General features: G+C 46.6%; 1 protein-coding gene across 2 annotated transcripts in view; it reads right to left on the bottom strand.

The window, feature by feature from the left end:
* The window catches only part of UBE4B (ubiquitination factor E4B), a 57,703-nt gene that overhangs the window by 30,108 nt on the left and 12,707 nt on the right, over positions 1–14,888 (bottom strand). The window contains exons 3-11 of one of the 2 annotated variants that reach the window (XM_034438863.3): positions 12,405–12,540; positions 10,555–10,642; positions 8,154–8,298; positions 6,855–7,083; positions 5,361–5,762; positions 3,341–3,463; positions 1,188–1,329; positions 395–495; positions 110–224 (exon numbers count right to left, since the gene is read on the bottom strand). In XM_034438863.3, coding sequence (XP_034294754.2) covers positions 110–224; positions 395–495; positions 1,188–1,329; positions 3,341–3,463; positions 5,361–5,762; positions 6,855–7,083; positions 8,154–8,298; positions 10,555–10,642; positions 12,405–12,540 — 1,481 coding nt within the window. The remainder of the gene's footprint in view (positions 1–109; positions 225–394; positions 496–1,187; positions 1,330–3,340; positions 3,464–5,360; positions 5,763–6,854; positions 7,084–8,153; positions 8,299–10,554; positions 10,643–12,404; positions 12,541–14,888) is intronic. The other variant, XM_034438864.3, reaches the window with a different exon arrangement.

Genomic DNA, 14,888 nt, shown 5'->3' with positions numbered 1-14,888 from the left:
AAAAACGTACAGTGATAGTTGGAGACTCCACCAACACGTTGTTTTCGCTCAGGCTGTGGTACGTATGGCGTTCAAGAACTACGCTAGCCTTTTTTTTTTTTTCTTTTACCTGTTTGAAGACTTCTTCATCTTGATGAGTCGTCCTCACCAATTCCTGGATGAAACCGAAGGGGAGATTCCTACAGAGCATATACGGGACTAACAACGACTGCTGTTGGTTTGACCTGGGTGCGAGAGACACAAAGGCTTGGTAAAGTCTCCCCGCGTGCCTGAGATAACTCTGAAGCCCAAGGTCCGTGAAAGCTGTTTTCGGCTTGCCTCGGAGGGCAGATACCCGAGAGGTTGAAAGGGGAGATCGAGCAAGGATCGCTTAGTGGCCTCCTGTCCCACTGACCTCAGCTGCGTTAGGGATCCTTGGAGCACCAAAGCCGCGTGAGAAATGCACTGGGATCGGATGTTGCTCAGAAGCTGGCTCACCACCGGCTGGCTGCACATCTAGGAGAGGCAGAAACAGGGCGAGGCAGCCCATCTTTCACCCTTTAGAGAAGTGTTTTTCCACCTTGACAACTTTCAGACTACAACTCCCAGGAGAGGGGAAGAGGGGAGGGAGAGGGAGACAGGGAGGAAAGGGGGAGAGGAGAGGGGGAGAGAGAAAAGGAGGGAAAGGGAAGATGGGGAGGGAGGAGGGGGGAGGGAGGAGGGGAGGGAACGGGTAAAGGGAGAGAGACAGAGAGAGGAAGAGAGAGGGAGAGAGAGGGGGGAAAGGGAGACAGGGAGGAAAGGGGAAGAGGGAGAGTAGGAAAGAGGGAAGGAGGGAAAGGGAAGGGGAGACGGGGAGGGAGGAGGGGAGAGGGAGAAGGGGAGGGAAGGGGGAAAGGGAGAGAGACAGAGACACGGGGGGGAAAGGGAGAAGGGGGTGGTGTCTCAGCCTCAGCATCTTTAAGATGTACGGACTCCAAATCCCAGAATTCTGGGAGTTGAAGTCCATACATCCTAAAAGTTGTTAAAGTTGAAAAACACCGACACAAAAAATGGTGAGTTACATATAAAGTTCAGATTTCACTTCACACACACACAGCCCATTTTTAAAGAAAGGAAATGAACCTAAAAAGTAAATCAATTGGAGGCGGGAGGCCTGCAAGGAAACGCCAAGGAAAAAAAAATGAGGGGGGAAAAAGAGAGGGTACCTTTGGCGCTTTCCTTTCCTCAATCCCCACTCGGTCGAAGCACTCAATGAGGTAGTTTAGCATCTCCGTCTCCTTGCACGTCTCAATGGCGAAGTGGTCGCTGCACGAGTCGGAAATGCTGGCCCCTCCGGAGCCTCCGCCACTAGGCAAACAAAACAGGGCAAGACGCACCACTGAGTCCAAAGGCTAGAGCGGCCTCCAGAAGCCAGCAAGAAGAAAGGAAGGGAAGGGGAAGGAAGGGCCATGGATTTTTTGGGGGGGGGCCCTCCGCCGGATGGAAACACAGCATAGGGCAAGGCTCATCCCTGGATTGCACACGGCCCCCGTTAATTCCCATAAACTTAGCCAGTCCCATCTTGGCTGTTACAGTCTGTTCTCCTTAGCCAACAGGTCTATCTGATGAGCCATCATTACTCAATAGGCATCCTTGCGTTCAGTAGGCCCATCCACACAGACCCATATGGTTCCTGGGGAACGGGTGGGGGGCAGCTTGGTAGGGGCTGTGAGAAAACAGCTTGCTCTTAGGAGTCCTTACATCTGCCTCAATGTTTGAGCAACTCTCCCCTCCATTGAGTGAACTCTCTTCCCCTAACAGGAGAGAGGGATTGTGGGAAGGGAGAACCCCCTTCCCACTGCTGGGCTGGCATTCAATGGGATGCCAGCCCAGCAACCTGACAGCCTCAATCCAGAATCCTCTTCTCTGCAAGGAGCGAACTGTCCCCAAATCAGGGAGAGTTTGCATGGCGATGACCCCAGAGGGCCTCGAATTTGGCTAAAGGCCACCGGAGCCCGTCAAGTTCACATCTCCCCCCCATGCAAGGTTTCAGTCTCTGGTCTACCCCCAACTCCGGGGTCCACGTAGCATCCATTGCAATCTGAGCACATCCTTGCAAAGGACTCGTTTTGGGCACCTGGGGAAGAAATGTGGGGGGGGGGGACAATAACTTGAGAATGTGATGTCCCACGATGCGGATGGAGTTTGTGTTTGCCCCCAAGTCAAAAATAACAAGCCCACAAGATTGTGTTTTGACCACTGGCTTCTGCGGTCAAAGTATTCTTGGAATAGGAATTGGCGCCTCTATTTCGTGAGATGCCGTTGACTTTTTAAAGGCGCGTAAACACCGAGACGCCATGTTTGCATGTAACCGTATTTTGGATTTCAGCCCAATTAAGACACATTGGTTTATTATGAGCTTATGGGCTTTTTTCAAGCATAACAAAGTACCGTTATTATTCCCATCCAATTTATTTGCTGCCCATCTCGCGGTTGAAGGTGACTCATTGTGTTTTACAGAGGGCCCTCGTGATTCACAAGCTACCGTATCACGCTAGCCGTGCCCATAGAAAGAAGTATTGTATTTGCCCGTGCTTTGCTTAAGTGAGTTTGCTCAATTATAATAAACTATAAACGAACAATGCGGGCCAGACTTATACAATGCTTTCAGCCAGTACGGTTGTCTATGTTAGCCTCTCCTATGTAAAACTATGGTTTACTAAGCCCAATAGCTGAGATTATGGCTTAGAGGATTGGATAAAATTAAATTTACACAAACAGATCTAGTTTTCATTGAATTGGGCACCAGCTGAGGCATCAGGGAAGTTCTGGACGATATCCATTGGAGATTTCAATCCTTTTTATGGCCCATTCCCATGTAGCAGATAAGCCAAAACCCTAAAGAAACCATGGCCTCTTAATTGCTCTAGCAATTAAAGCTTCTCTCGTGGGTGGAAATGGCTATCCCGATTGCGTTATATTTCCCGTTTTTAATATATCCAAAACAATAATTCTTTGGCCGGCCGCTCCTTTAACAAGCCAGAGACAAAAGCCAATTTTATTATTTTTTTGGAAGTCATCATGGCGACGGATTTACCATCGGGGTGTGCGCAAGGCATCAAATTTTGTGGAAAGCAAACAGACCACAAGGGTCGTTTCAAAGGACTGACTCACAAAACGACCTTGGGATAATTTGGCACTAAAGAAGAGCCTAGGGAGGAGGAGAAAAAAATAAAATAAAAGATTGTGGGGTAAATGTGTTTATGAAGTGGGAGGGATTTGAAATGAAATGCTGACCAGGAGCATGGGGGGAGGGGGGGGAGGAGAGAAGGGAAGGATCTTGAGGACAGAACAAGTCACAAACTCTTTTCTAGAATACCTGGACCCAAATGGCACACAAGAAAAATCCTCCTCCTCCTCCTCTTCCTCATTTTCTTCCTCAGAACTGTCTCCAGAGACATCAGAAATGGCAAGGAAGAGGGAGAAAGGGCTGTCGTACATACTAGTATAACGAAAGCAGATGCGGATGAATGAATACAAGAGAACGGAGGGAAGAGACCCACCCACAGATACACACACACACACACACACACACACACACAGGCTGTTGGGTTTTCTACCAAGACCCATCTTCCACTGCAAGCATGCGGCAAGTTAAGTTAGGAAATCAGCCGCACGGGGTTAGGAGCCACAACAGAGTTAAGGCGTGTCCCGGCAAACCTCGGATGCAAAGCGCGAGCGATCAAGACAGCTGCCTTCTGGGGAAGATTACCCATGGCAGCGCCCAAGGAATTTAAGGAAAGGCCCAATTCCTGAATAAATGCTTATTGATCTTAACAGCAATGGCTGTTAAGACGTAGACGCCTTCAGCAGAGGCAAGGACCCCAGTCTGTCTCCTCCAACCTCCAACTTCTATTCAATCAAGTTCCCCAGAAGGGAACTTGATTGAATAGAATAGAATAACACAGTTGGAAGGGACCTTGGAGGTCTTCTAGTCCAACCTCCTGCTTAGGCAGGAAACCCTACACCACTTCAGACAAAGGGTTGTCCAACCTCTTCTTAAAAACTTCCAGTGTTGGAGCATTCACAACTTCTGGAGGCAGGTTGTTTCACTGAATAATTGTCCTAACTGTCAGGAAATTTCTCCTTAGTTCTAGGTTGCTTCTCTCCTTGGTTAATTTCCATCTGTTGCTTCTTGTCCTGCCTTCTGGTGCTTTGGAGAATAGCTTGACTCCCTCTTCTTTGGGGCAGCCCCTGAGATATTGGAAGACTGCTATCATGTCTCCCCTAGTCCTTCTTCTCATTAAACAAGACATACCCAGTTCCTGCAACCGTTCTTCATATGTTTTAGCCTCCAGTCCCCTAATCATCTTTATTGGTTGATTGCCAGAGGTGTAAGAGTCTTGAGGGAGATACATAACATTGTCCTATCACTAGCTGGAGGGTGAAGATGCCAGCTTGTAAGAGTTTCGCCAAGGCTGAGGATCAATTTTTTTTCCAGACTTTTTAGCGATTGCTCTTCACTGCTATGGAAAAATCCACTGGCCAACCTGTTTCCTCACTCTGGGACTCAAAGAGGATCTCTTTAGAATCACTCGAGAATCTCCAGGAAGCTACAGGAATTCTCTCACCCAGCGCAGTTGAATGACTTCTCCTTTGGCCAAAGAATAACTACGCTACATCTTTTGCTAGTTCAACCTTGGCCACTTGAAGATTTGTGGACTTCATATCTCCCCGAATTCAACAGAGAGCATGACTGGCTGAGGAATTCTGGGAGTTGAAGTCCCCAGTCTTCAAGTGGCCAAGATCGGACACCATTGGCTCCGAAGTCTGTCTGTTCTCCTGCTCTGTCCCAAATATTGCACATTGTTTGGCTAAACTATAATCTCACTTGGCCTTTAGTTCAACGAGATGGGAAAAGCGGGGCCATCCCATCCGTCCTGAAAACCGTGATCGATACTCAAGCGGCATATTGTACTTTTATCAATTTATCACCTCTTCCTTTCTCTTCATATTTGCCAACCTGCAAACAGAAACGGTTTTCTTTTTTTTCCCTTCCTGACTGCACGAAGCATCTCGAGATCTCTTGGGCTGAAAAGCAGAATGAAACTTCTTTCTCTAGGTTAGTAAAATGGTATTCCCTCTCTTCCCAATGCCCTGCTCTGGAAAACGCCGCGAATCTTGCCGAAAACACACACACACACACACGGATTCGAAGTCGGGATTAGCGCAGCTCAAAAACGCCATTAAGGGAAGCAAAACCAGAAAGCTCGTTTTAAAAGCGAACGGATTAACCGAAGGCGCTCTTCCAAAATCTAGCCGATCACTGCAACCCAGCAGGGCAAACACACACACGCTGAAAAAAAAACCTACACAAATTCACCCAGCTACAGATATACCTAGAGGGCATCCTGCCTGGGGAAGAGGTACGGCTGCTGCCCAACATGGAGAACAGAGGCAGGGTGGTGGCTACGGGTCTACCCCTGGACGAAGGGACCTGTGCAGCTGGAGGACTGGGGTTTATGCCCGGAGGAGTCGAAGAAGCCGAAAGACCGGAGGTTCCTGTTAAGGGTGCGGCAGGAGGAGCTGCCAAGGTCCAGGGGTGTGCCACTGTGTACGGACGGTACCGTGGGGACGAGGGCTGGACACTGAGCGGCCCTGCTGGCAGGAGGTGGGGGCTGACAGACAGGGAAGACACGGGGAGGGGAGCCACGGGGCTGGGGGAAGAAGGGAGAAAGGAGCCGGCCAACGGGGGGTGACTTGCGATGTTGAAAATGGGAATGGGGCTGCTTCCGTAGAGACTGCGGTCAACGAAAGCGGGGAGCAGGAGGGGAAGGAAAAGAGGAGGAAGACAAGAATTGACAACGGGGAAGACCACAAAAATAGAGACGACGATGCAGGAAAGAGAGAGAGAGAAAGAAAAAAAGCACCCACTCGGTTGAAATTCTTTCACCAGGGAGGGGCGCCTCCATAAAACCCTTCCGGGATCAAACTGCCCCAAATGTTCGGAACTGGCTCTGGAAGTGGGCCAGCTCCATTTTAACGGCAGACCGCTCCGGTTCCCCTGGCTATCTGTTCTGAGGCCAATTCTCCACCGGGGGAGGGGGGGGGACAAAATTTGCATAGCAATAGCCCTTAAGACTTATATAGTGCTTTTACAGCCCTCTCTAAGCAGTTTATAGAGTTGGCATATCACACCACCCCAAAAAACCAGGTCCTCGTTTTATCGACCTCGAAAGGATGGAGGGCCGGATATGAGCCTAGTGAGATTTGAACTGCTGGCAGTGGGCAGAATTAGTCTGCAATACTGCATTCTAACCACTGCACCACAACAGTATCTGTCTGTCTGTGTCTGTGTATCTTCTGTCTGTCTATCTATCTATCCATCCATATCTCTCTCTATTCATATCTATCTATCTATATCTATATCTATATCTATATCTATATCTATATCTATATCTATATCTATATCTATATCTATCTATCTATCTATCTATCTATCTATCTATCTATCTATCTATCTATCTCTATCCATATCTCTATTTATCTATATCTATCCATATCTATCCATAGGTCTGTCTGTCTGTCATCTATCCATATCTATCCATCCATCGCAATAGCACTTAGACTTATATACCGCTTCACAGTGCTTTTACAGCTCTCTCTAAGCGGTTTACAGAGTCAGCATATTGCCCCCAACAATCTGGGTCCTCATTTTACCGACCCCGGAAGGACGGAAGGCAGAGTCAACCTTGAGCTGGTCAGGATCGAACGTACTGCATCACCATGGCTCTTAGAGACCTTCATCTGGTGGCCTTTTTCTCCCAGGTGTCTCCAAACTGATTTCAGGGGGTCGGATTTCAGGGGGTCGGGGGGGGGGGCTGCTGACCTACCTTGATAAGGAGCTGGAGCCAAACGAGCCCACATTGCAAAACACGGGGCTGGTTCCCGGGTTGGAGCCGGTATTCAGGACTAAGTTTCTATCCGGCGAGCGGGCAGCGGCCGCAATGGGCTGTGACGTGGCGGTCAAACTGGCAAAGGGGTTTTCTTCTCTCGAGTGGGTGGACATCATTAGGACTTCCATCAGCACTTGCCCAATCAAGTCTTTAAAATCCGAGAACACTGGGGGGAAGAGAGGGAAGAGGAGGGGGTTACTTGAGGACCCTCCACACTTCACACTCAGCGAAGGGAAATTCAGAAGTGAATCAACCTGATCTGAACAGGCAGATAGCAGTAGCTGTCAAATCGCCCCCTCTCTGCCTCCAACACAGAGCCTTCATCAGAGCCTCCCCCAGACTCCAGGACTGGCCCATGATTCTCCGCAACCTCCTCACTGTCCGAGTCTGCCACTAGCTCTGCTGACCGATGGCGGGCCACAACAGTCTCCCCGTTATTTCGACAGAAACAAAGCCTCTAGTACAGGCGTGTCAAACTCAAGAGGCCTGCAAGGTGCCGAGATCTGGCCCGTGGAGCCACCCTCGAAACAGCGAAGGACCGGCCCGCGGTGCCTCTGCCAGCGAAAACAGAGCTCAGGAGCGCCACATGTGGCCCTCCTGAGCTCCATTTTCACTGGCAGAGGGTTGCAGGAGGCCATCCCAGTCAAAAACGGAGCTCGGGAGCACTCGGGCCACAGGCGCCCCCGACACAAGTGACGTCAAGCTGGCCACACCCATCCTGGCCCTACCCACCCAGGCCCCCCCGAGGTCAAACACAATCCTGATGCGGCCCTCAATGAAATCGAGTTTGACACCCACTGCTCTACGACCATGTTTTCACCCTCGCATCTTTAAGATGGGTGGGCTTCCAACTCTCAGAATCCTCCAGCTAAGGCTTCCTACTACTGACCGAATGAATTAACTTAAGTGGGTTTTAATGGTTTTAAAGGGGTTTTAGCTAGGAGTTTTAAATACGGCTAATGCTTTAAATTATTTTAAATTGTTTTTAATTTTTGCGTTCGTATTATTTTACCATGGCTGTACACTGCCCTGAGTCCTTCGGGAGAAGGGCGGTATAGAAATGTAATAAATAATAATAATAATGTTGTGAGAGAGGGAGCCCCCCTTGAATTTTGACACCTCCAAGCCTGATCTAAAAGGGGCTTAATTTAATACAGCTGGCTTTGGTAAGCAAATTCTGCTTTTTTTTTTTTTTTTTAAACACATCCAGTGAAAAAAAGGGAGGTTTTTCCTTACCGTCTTTAGGGTTCTGCTTGAACTGTTCCGAAAGGGAAGTCAGGAAGATGACGTCTCTATCGCGGTCTTTCCAAGAGACCCGGAAAATCTTACAAACCAGCTGTAAGGCTTGTTCCTCCGAGATTTCCAATCCTGAGGGAGGCTCCTGTAAGGGGAACAGCAGAAAAATACTCAGGGTTAATTTTGCAATTTATGTTTCAAGGACGCAGGGACATTTAGCAAAGCCATGAAAAGCTAACATGAGTAATTGAGGACCTGTATACCTGTATACTGCACGGGTCAAGGGGTGGGTGTGAGGATGTTTGCAGACCCCTCGCGTCCTGGACATGAACTGTTTCGACTCCTGACCTCGAGGCGACGCTAAAGAGCACTGCACACCACAACAACTAGACACAAGGACAGTTTTTTCCCCAAACGCCATCACTCTGCTAAACAAACAATTCCCTCAACACTGTCAAACGATTCACTAAGTCTGCACAATATTAATCTTCTCATCGTTCCCATCACCCATCTCCTCCCACTTATGACTGTATGACTGTAACCTTGTTGCTGGTATCTTTAAGATTTATATTGACTGTTTCCCTATGTGTTGTACTTTATGATTCTTGATGAATGTATCTTTTCTTTTATGTATTCTGAGAGCGTATGCTCCAAAGACAAATTCCTTGTGTGTCCAATCACACTTGGCCAATAAAGAATTCTAATTTATTCTATCTATTCTATTCAAATAACAACAGATAAATGCCTTTTTAATTCCTTTTACCCAATGGTGGGATTCAAAACTTTTTACTACCGGTTCTGTGGGCGTGGCTTGGTGGGCATGGTAGGGAAGGATACTGTAAAAACTCCATTCCCACGCCACTCCAGGGGAAGGTTACTGCAAAATCCCCATTTCCTCATGATCAGCTGGGACTCGGGAGGCAGAGAATAGATGGGGATGGGGCCAGTCAGAGGTGGTATTTACCGGTTCTCCGAACTACCCTGTTTCCCCAAAAATAAGATATCCCCTGATAATAAACCCAATCAGGCTTTTGAGTGCATGCGCTGAAACAAGCCCTTCCCGAAAATGTATAAACGCAGAGCTGGAAATCAGGTAAGACGGCAAGAGGAGCCCCATCTTGCTCCATGTGCCCCAAAATAATGAGACCTCCCTGAAAATAAGGCCAAGCGCTTATTTCGGGGTTCAAAAGAAATGTAAGACAGGGTCTTATTTTCGGGGAAACACAGTACAAAATCTCCGCTACCGGTTCTCCAGAACTGGTCAGAAGTTGCTGAAATCCATCTCTTTTTTTTTTTTTTAATTTGATTTATATGCCGCCCTTCTCCGGAGACTCAGGGCGGCTTACAATGTGCTAAGCAATAGCCTTCATCCTTTTGTATATTTATACAAAGTCAGTTTATTGCCCCCACCTCTGCTTTTACAGCCCACGTTCAGTGCGTCTCTGAGCACAGGAAAGGGAGGTGAGGGGTGGGTTGTCTCTTAACTCGCACTGGGGAATTGCAAACTCAGAATTAAAATTATATTTGCCCTGCCCAGCAGGAAGGCGTGTTGTGATGTGGCTATTGTAAAGTCTGGTGTTGTGGTGTTTGTGTGTGTACGCATACGCATACACAGATAACAGTTTGGCATAGAGGAGGCTAAACTCAACTGTTTCTCAATCTTGGCAACTTTTAAAGACGGGCGAACTTCAACTCCCAGAATTCCCCCAGCCAACATGGCTCCCTACCGCAGCCAAAAGCGAATACAATGAACAGGCAACGATTTAGAATGGGGCAAAAAGGGAGGCAGCTCCCGAGTCACAAATGCTGAAATCGAAGAAAACATCTCCCAGCTGGGGTTTTGCTAGGCTGACTTTTTCTACAATGGAGCCCTGGTAGCGCAGCAGACTAAAGCACTGTTATTAACACCAGCTGCCTGCAATTACTGCAAGTTCAAATCTCCCCAGGCTCAAGGTTGACTCAGCCTTCCATCCTTTCTAAGGTAGGTAAAATGAGGACCCAGATTGTGGGGGCAATAAGCTGACTTTGTATAAAAATATACAAAAGTATGAAGGCTATTGCTTAACGTATTTAAGCCGCCCTGAGTCTCCGGAGAAGGGCAGCATATAAATCAAATTTTTTAAAAAAAATTATGTTGCTAAGTGAAATCATTGGTTAAGTGAGTTTTGCACTAATGGTGTTACCTAGTTGGGTAATAAAACGTTTCCAAGAAAACAAGCAAATTCACAGAGCACCAAGGACCCCTCATGTCAACCGTGAGCTACAAATATGCTCCTTTATTGATAGCTCATTCCCCATTCTTCCTATCCCGACATGCGAAGCGGGAGCTGTTCCAGAATAGACAGGTTAAGGGCCTCTCCGTTTCCCCGCAAGCCCACTGTGGGGGAAAAAAACCCCTCACCTTATCCGAGAGGCTCCGTTTCTCCCTCCGGTCGCTCTCATCCACTTCCATGTTTTCGATCCCCGAATCCACATCGACCTGGGACAAGCTGGAAAGGGAGCAGAGGAAGCCTTCAGACCCTCCGAGCCTACAGACCGCTCAAAGCAGAAGCTCTCAGCACAGGAGGGCTTGAAGGGAAAAACAACCCGATGCACACACACACACACACACAAAAAACACCACAATTGTGCCGTTGGCTATAACTGATGGATAACCAACTGCCCAAACACCGCTTGCTTCGGAACAAGCCAACGTGACTCATGGAGGACAGCTCCAGCGCACTTCGTTTCTCACCCCCCTCCCACAGCTTGCATTTTGTGGGGGTGTCTACGCAGGGGCTGCCAAGCAGAAGTCAGCCCACGTGTGGGGAGAAACAACATTTTGATTCTGCCTTCCCCCCCTTAAAGCCATTATTCTAAGCTCTGGCTGGGTTTTTAAATTCAGCTTATCCGTACACAAAATTGGGACTCGTTCTAGCTTTTCGGAAGACAGAGAGGAAAACCTACAAGGGAGAACCTTAAGGGTTGCAAAAAAAATTAAAATTTAAATTTAAAAAAAAGCTATTCCTTAGTTTTTTTTTCATTTCTTCCACATGTATTTTCCTCTTCCTGTGATATTTGTTTACTGTCTGGATTTGGGAGTCCAGACTTCCTTTTTTTTCCCAATCATTTTAAGGCTTACCATGGACAATCTGAATTGCGGTAGGGAGACTGGTAACCTCCATCGAGGGAAGAGAGCCGGCGATCTGGGCTGCGTTACCCATCGGATGGGGGCGGGGGGTGGCGCAAGGGTTAGAATGCGGTATCGCAGGCTAGCTCTGCCCACAGAGCCAGGAGTTTGATCCTGACTGGCTCAAGGTTGACTCGGCCTTCCATCCTGCCGAGGTCGGTAAAATGAGGACCCAGATTGTTGGGGGCCAGAGGTTGAGTCTGTAAACCTCTCAGAGAGTGCTGTAAAGCACTATGGAGCAGTATGTAAAGATAGATAGATAGATAGATAGATAGATAGATAGATAGATAGATAGATAGATAGATAGATAGATAGATAGATAGATAGAAGACAGAGATAGATAGATAGATAGATAGATAGATAGATAGATAGATAGATAGATGAGATGAGAGATAGATAGATAGATAGATAGATAGATAGATAGATAGATAGATAGATAGATATAGATAGATAGATAGATAAATAGATAGAAAACAGAGATAGATAGAAGACAGAGATAGATAGAAGACAGAGATAGATAGTAGAAGACAGAGATAGATAGTAGAAGACAGAGATAGATAGAAGACAGAGATAGATGATATAGATAGTAGAAGACAGAGATAGATGATAGATAGATAGATAGATAGATAGATAGATAGATAGATAGATAGATAGAAGTGGTCAGAATGCAGTATTGCAGGCTAACTCTGCCCACTGCCAGCAGTTCGATCTTGACCAGCTCAAGGTAGACTCAGCCTCCCATCCTCCTGAGGGTCAGTTAAAACGAGGACCCAGATTGTTGAGGCCAATCAGCTTAGAGAGAGTTGTAAAGCACTATGAAGTAGTAATATAAGTTCAAGTGCTATTGTTATCTTTTGCCACAGGCATGCTAGCTATGGTGGGAAATGAGCTCCAACTGCAGGGCCGCTTTCCAGAGTGAGATGGGTCCATATCAATTGAATAAAATCCTCCTACAACTGTCCACATCAGATAAAGAGACGCTGGGTAAAATCCCAAGAGGTTACGCTAAGCATCTTTCGGGGAACGTCTATCCAAGGCTATCCTGAGCCAGAGACCGGATGAGGGTCCCCCCCACCCCGTACCTTTTCTCGCAGGAGACGCTATCGATATCCATGCTCTGGGACCGGGAAAGGGACTGGGACTGCGTTTCGAGGCTGTTGGAGGGCGAGCTGCTGAGCGAACTCACACCTTCGCTGCTCTGACTGCGATGGGCAACACCTTCGGGAAAGAGGACAGGAAGGAATTTTAGTCAATTCCACTCCCAGTGTGCCCACATGCACAAGCCTGAAGCTGGAAGGGAAAAACACTTTTAGACGATAATCTGTTCCCTAAAAGTCTGTAGAGATTCTCGGTCGTCCAGGTGCTTTTTCAGGAGGAAACTGGACTTCCTTGGGTTGGTTTTTTTTGGGGGGGTCTTTTGAATGCGTTTCGCTTCTCATCCAAGAAGCTTCTTCAGCTCTGATGGGATGATGGTAGGGAATGGAAGGATTTACTGTATTTTTCGGAGTATAAGAGGTACCTTAGTTTTTGGGGAGGAAAATAAGAAAAAAGCCGATTGGCGGGTGGATCGGCCTCCCGGAATTTATTTATTTCTTGAACTGTTTTTATATTGTTCCTGACTGTTCCTTGTATTTTTCTACAAACTGGTAAGAAGATTTTATATCCCTGGATTGATCTTATATTGCACTTCATATGGCTAAGACTTGGATTGTTAAAGGACCATGATTTTGCTTTTCCCTAAAAGCAAAATACTATAAAACCCAGTTTGTCTGTATATTATTCACAGTTACTCTCAAAACGTTTCCATGCGTAAAACTCTTAACGGCACTCTGCTTTATAAACCACAACTTCGGGCGTAACTCAATAATATCCTTAACAGTTACAACGGCACCGAAAAAAGGGACTCGGATATTTTTTACGACCGTTGCAGCATCTCTCATTGACTTTGCTTGTCAGGAGGTCGCAAAAAGGGGATCGATCACGTGACCCGGGACACTGCAACGGTCATAAAGGGGAATCTGTTGCCAAGCATCCGAACTTAAATCACATGACCATGTTGTAAGTGTGAGAAATGGTCATAAGCCGCTTTTTTTCAGCGATGTTGTAACTTTGAATGATCACTAAAGGAACTGTTGTAAATCGAGGACTTTTCTCTCATTAGTGCACCTTGCTTTCATCAAGTGGACGGCGATATATGGCTCAGAATAGGAAGTCAGCAAAGCGAAAGCGGAAGCTACTCGGTGTTTCCCAACCTTGCAATCTTTCTGATGTGTGGCCTTTACTACCCAGAATTCCCTAGCCGGCAAGGCCATTGCTAAGAATTCTGAGCATCCCTTCTTCTGAAACTTACCTAGATAGAGAAGCACGACTAGAAATTCAAGGAAAATTTATGTTTAGTGGAGATTTATGTTCTCCACTATACCTCCCCCATTTTCCATTTTTTACTCCTCCAGCCAATTTCTGTGAATTAACTTGATGCTGGTGCAAACATTTAAGTTTAAAGCGTAAAGAAACAAGAAATCCAAGTTCAAATGGAATGCCAGCATGTACCGTGTTTCCCCGAAAATAAGACCCAACTGGAAAATAAGCCCTACCATGATTTTTTTAGGATGCTCGTAATATAAGCCCTACCTCCCAAAATAAGCCCTAGTTAAGATTGTCAGCCATATGAGCGCATTTAGCACTGTGTTTTCCCAAAAATAAGACCTAACCAGAAAATAAGCCCTAATGAGTCTTTTGGAGCAAAAATGAATAAAAGGTCTTATTTTCAGGGAAGCACAGTATTTTTTTAAAAAAAAATCCTATCTGTTCTTCTCACATAAGGCAAGGGTTTTCTGTAGGTCAACCAACCATCCCAATACAGCGTCCCCCTCAATTGTAATCACTCTGCTACCATCATCCCCCGTCAGTTTGGCTATTTTGACAACATTGGGAACTGTAGGACGGCGAAGGTGTCAAACGAAACCTTAAATACTAATAAGTCTTCTCTTTCCTGCGAGCTGCTTAGAATCTCAGTGACTGAAGTGGCATCAAAGCCTTTGTAAATAATTTTTTTTTAAAATTATAGTTTAGTGTGCCATCAAGACTATTTTTAAACCCTGTGGGAACAAGTTGGCTTTAACAGGCCAGGCAGCACATTTAAGAGTGTTAATAAGATAAAAGGAAAGAAAGGAACCTTCTTTCTAATTCAGTGTCACATCCCAATTAATCAAGCACTTAAAATGTTTTAGCTCTGGAATGAACAGTATGTATGTATGTGTGTGTGTGGCATTCTCTCTCTCTCACACACACACACATACATCTACACAAATTACATACTCAGTAATTTGTCCTAAGAGCAATTATCCCCCAACTCTTTCTAAACATGTTCCTCTCCTCTCGGTAAACATGAACCTGACATTCCAAGTGGGTCAAACCGATTTGAGGCCAAACCAAGGGAGAGGCTGCGCATGGAGAAACCTCGATTGTTATATCACCTCTCAATGACAAGGTCAATCTGCTGAATGGCTGCTTAAGCAGACAGCAAGAGGGAGGGAGGGAGGGAGGGAGGGAGGAAAGGAATGAGG

The sequence above is a fragment of the Pantherophis guttatus genome, chromosome 15 (assembly GCF_059756535.1).
Source record: "Pantherophis guttatus breed Tessera chromosome 15, ASM5975653v1, whole genome shotgun sequence".
Classification (NCBI taxonomy): domain Eukaryota; kingdom Metazoa; phylum Chordata; class Lepidosauria; order Squamata; family Colubridae; genus Pantherophis; species Pantherophis guttatus.
The sequence above is the reverse complement of the archived record's forward strand: the minus strand, read 5'-3'. Positions and strand labels throughout refer to the sequence as shown.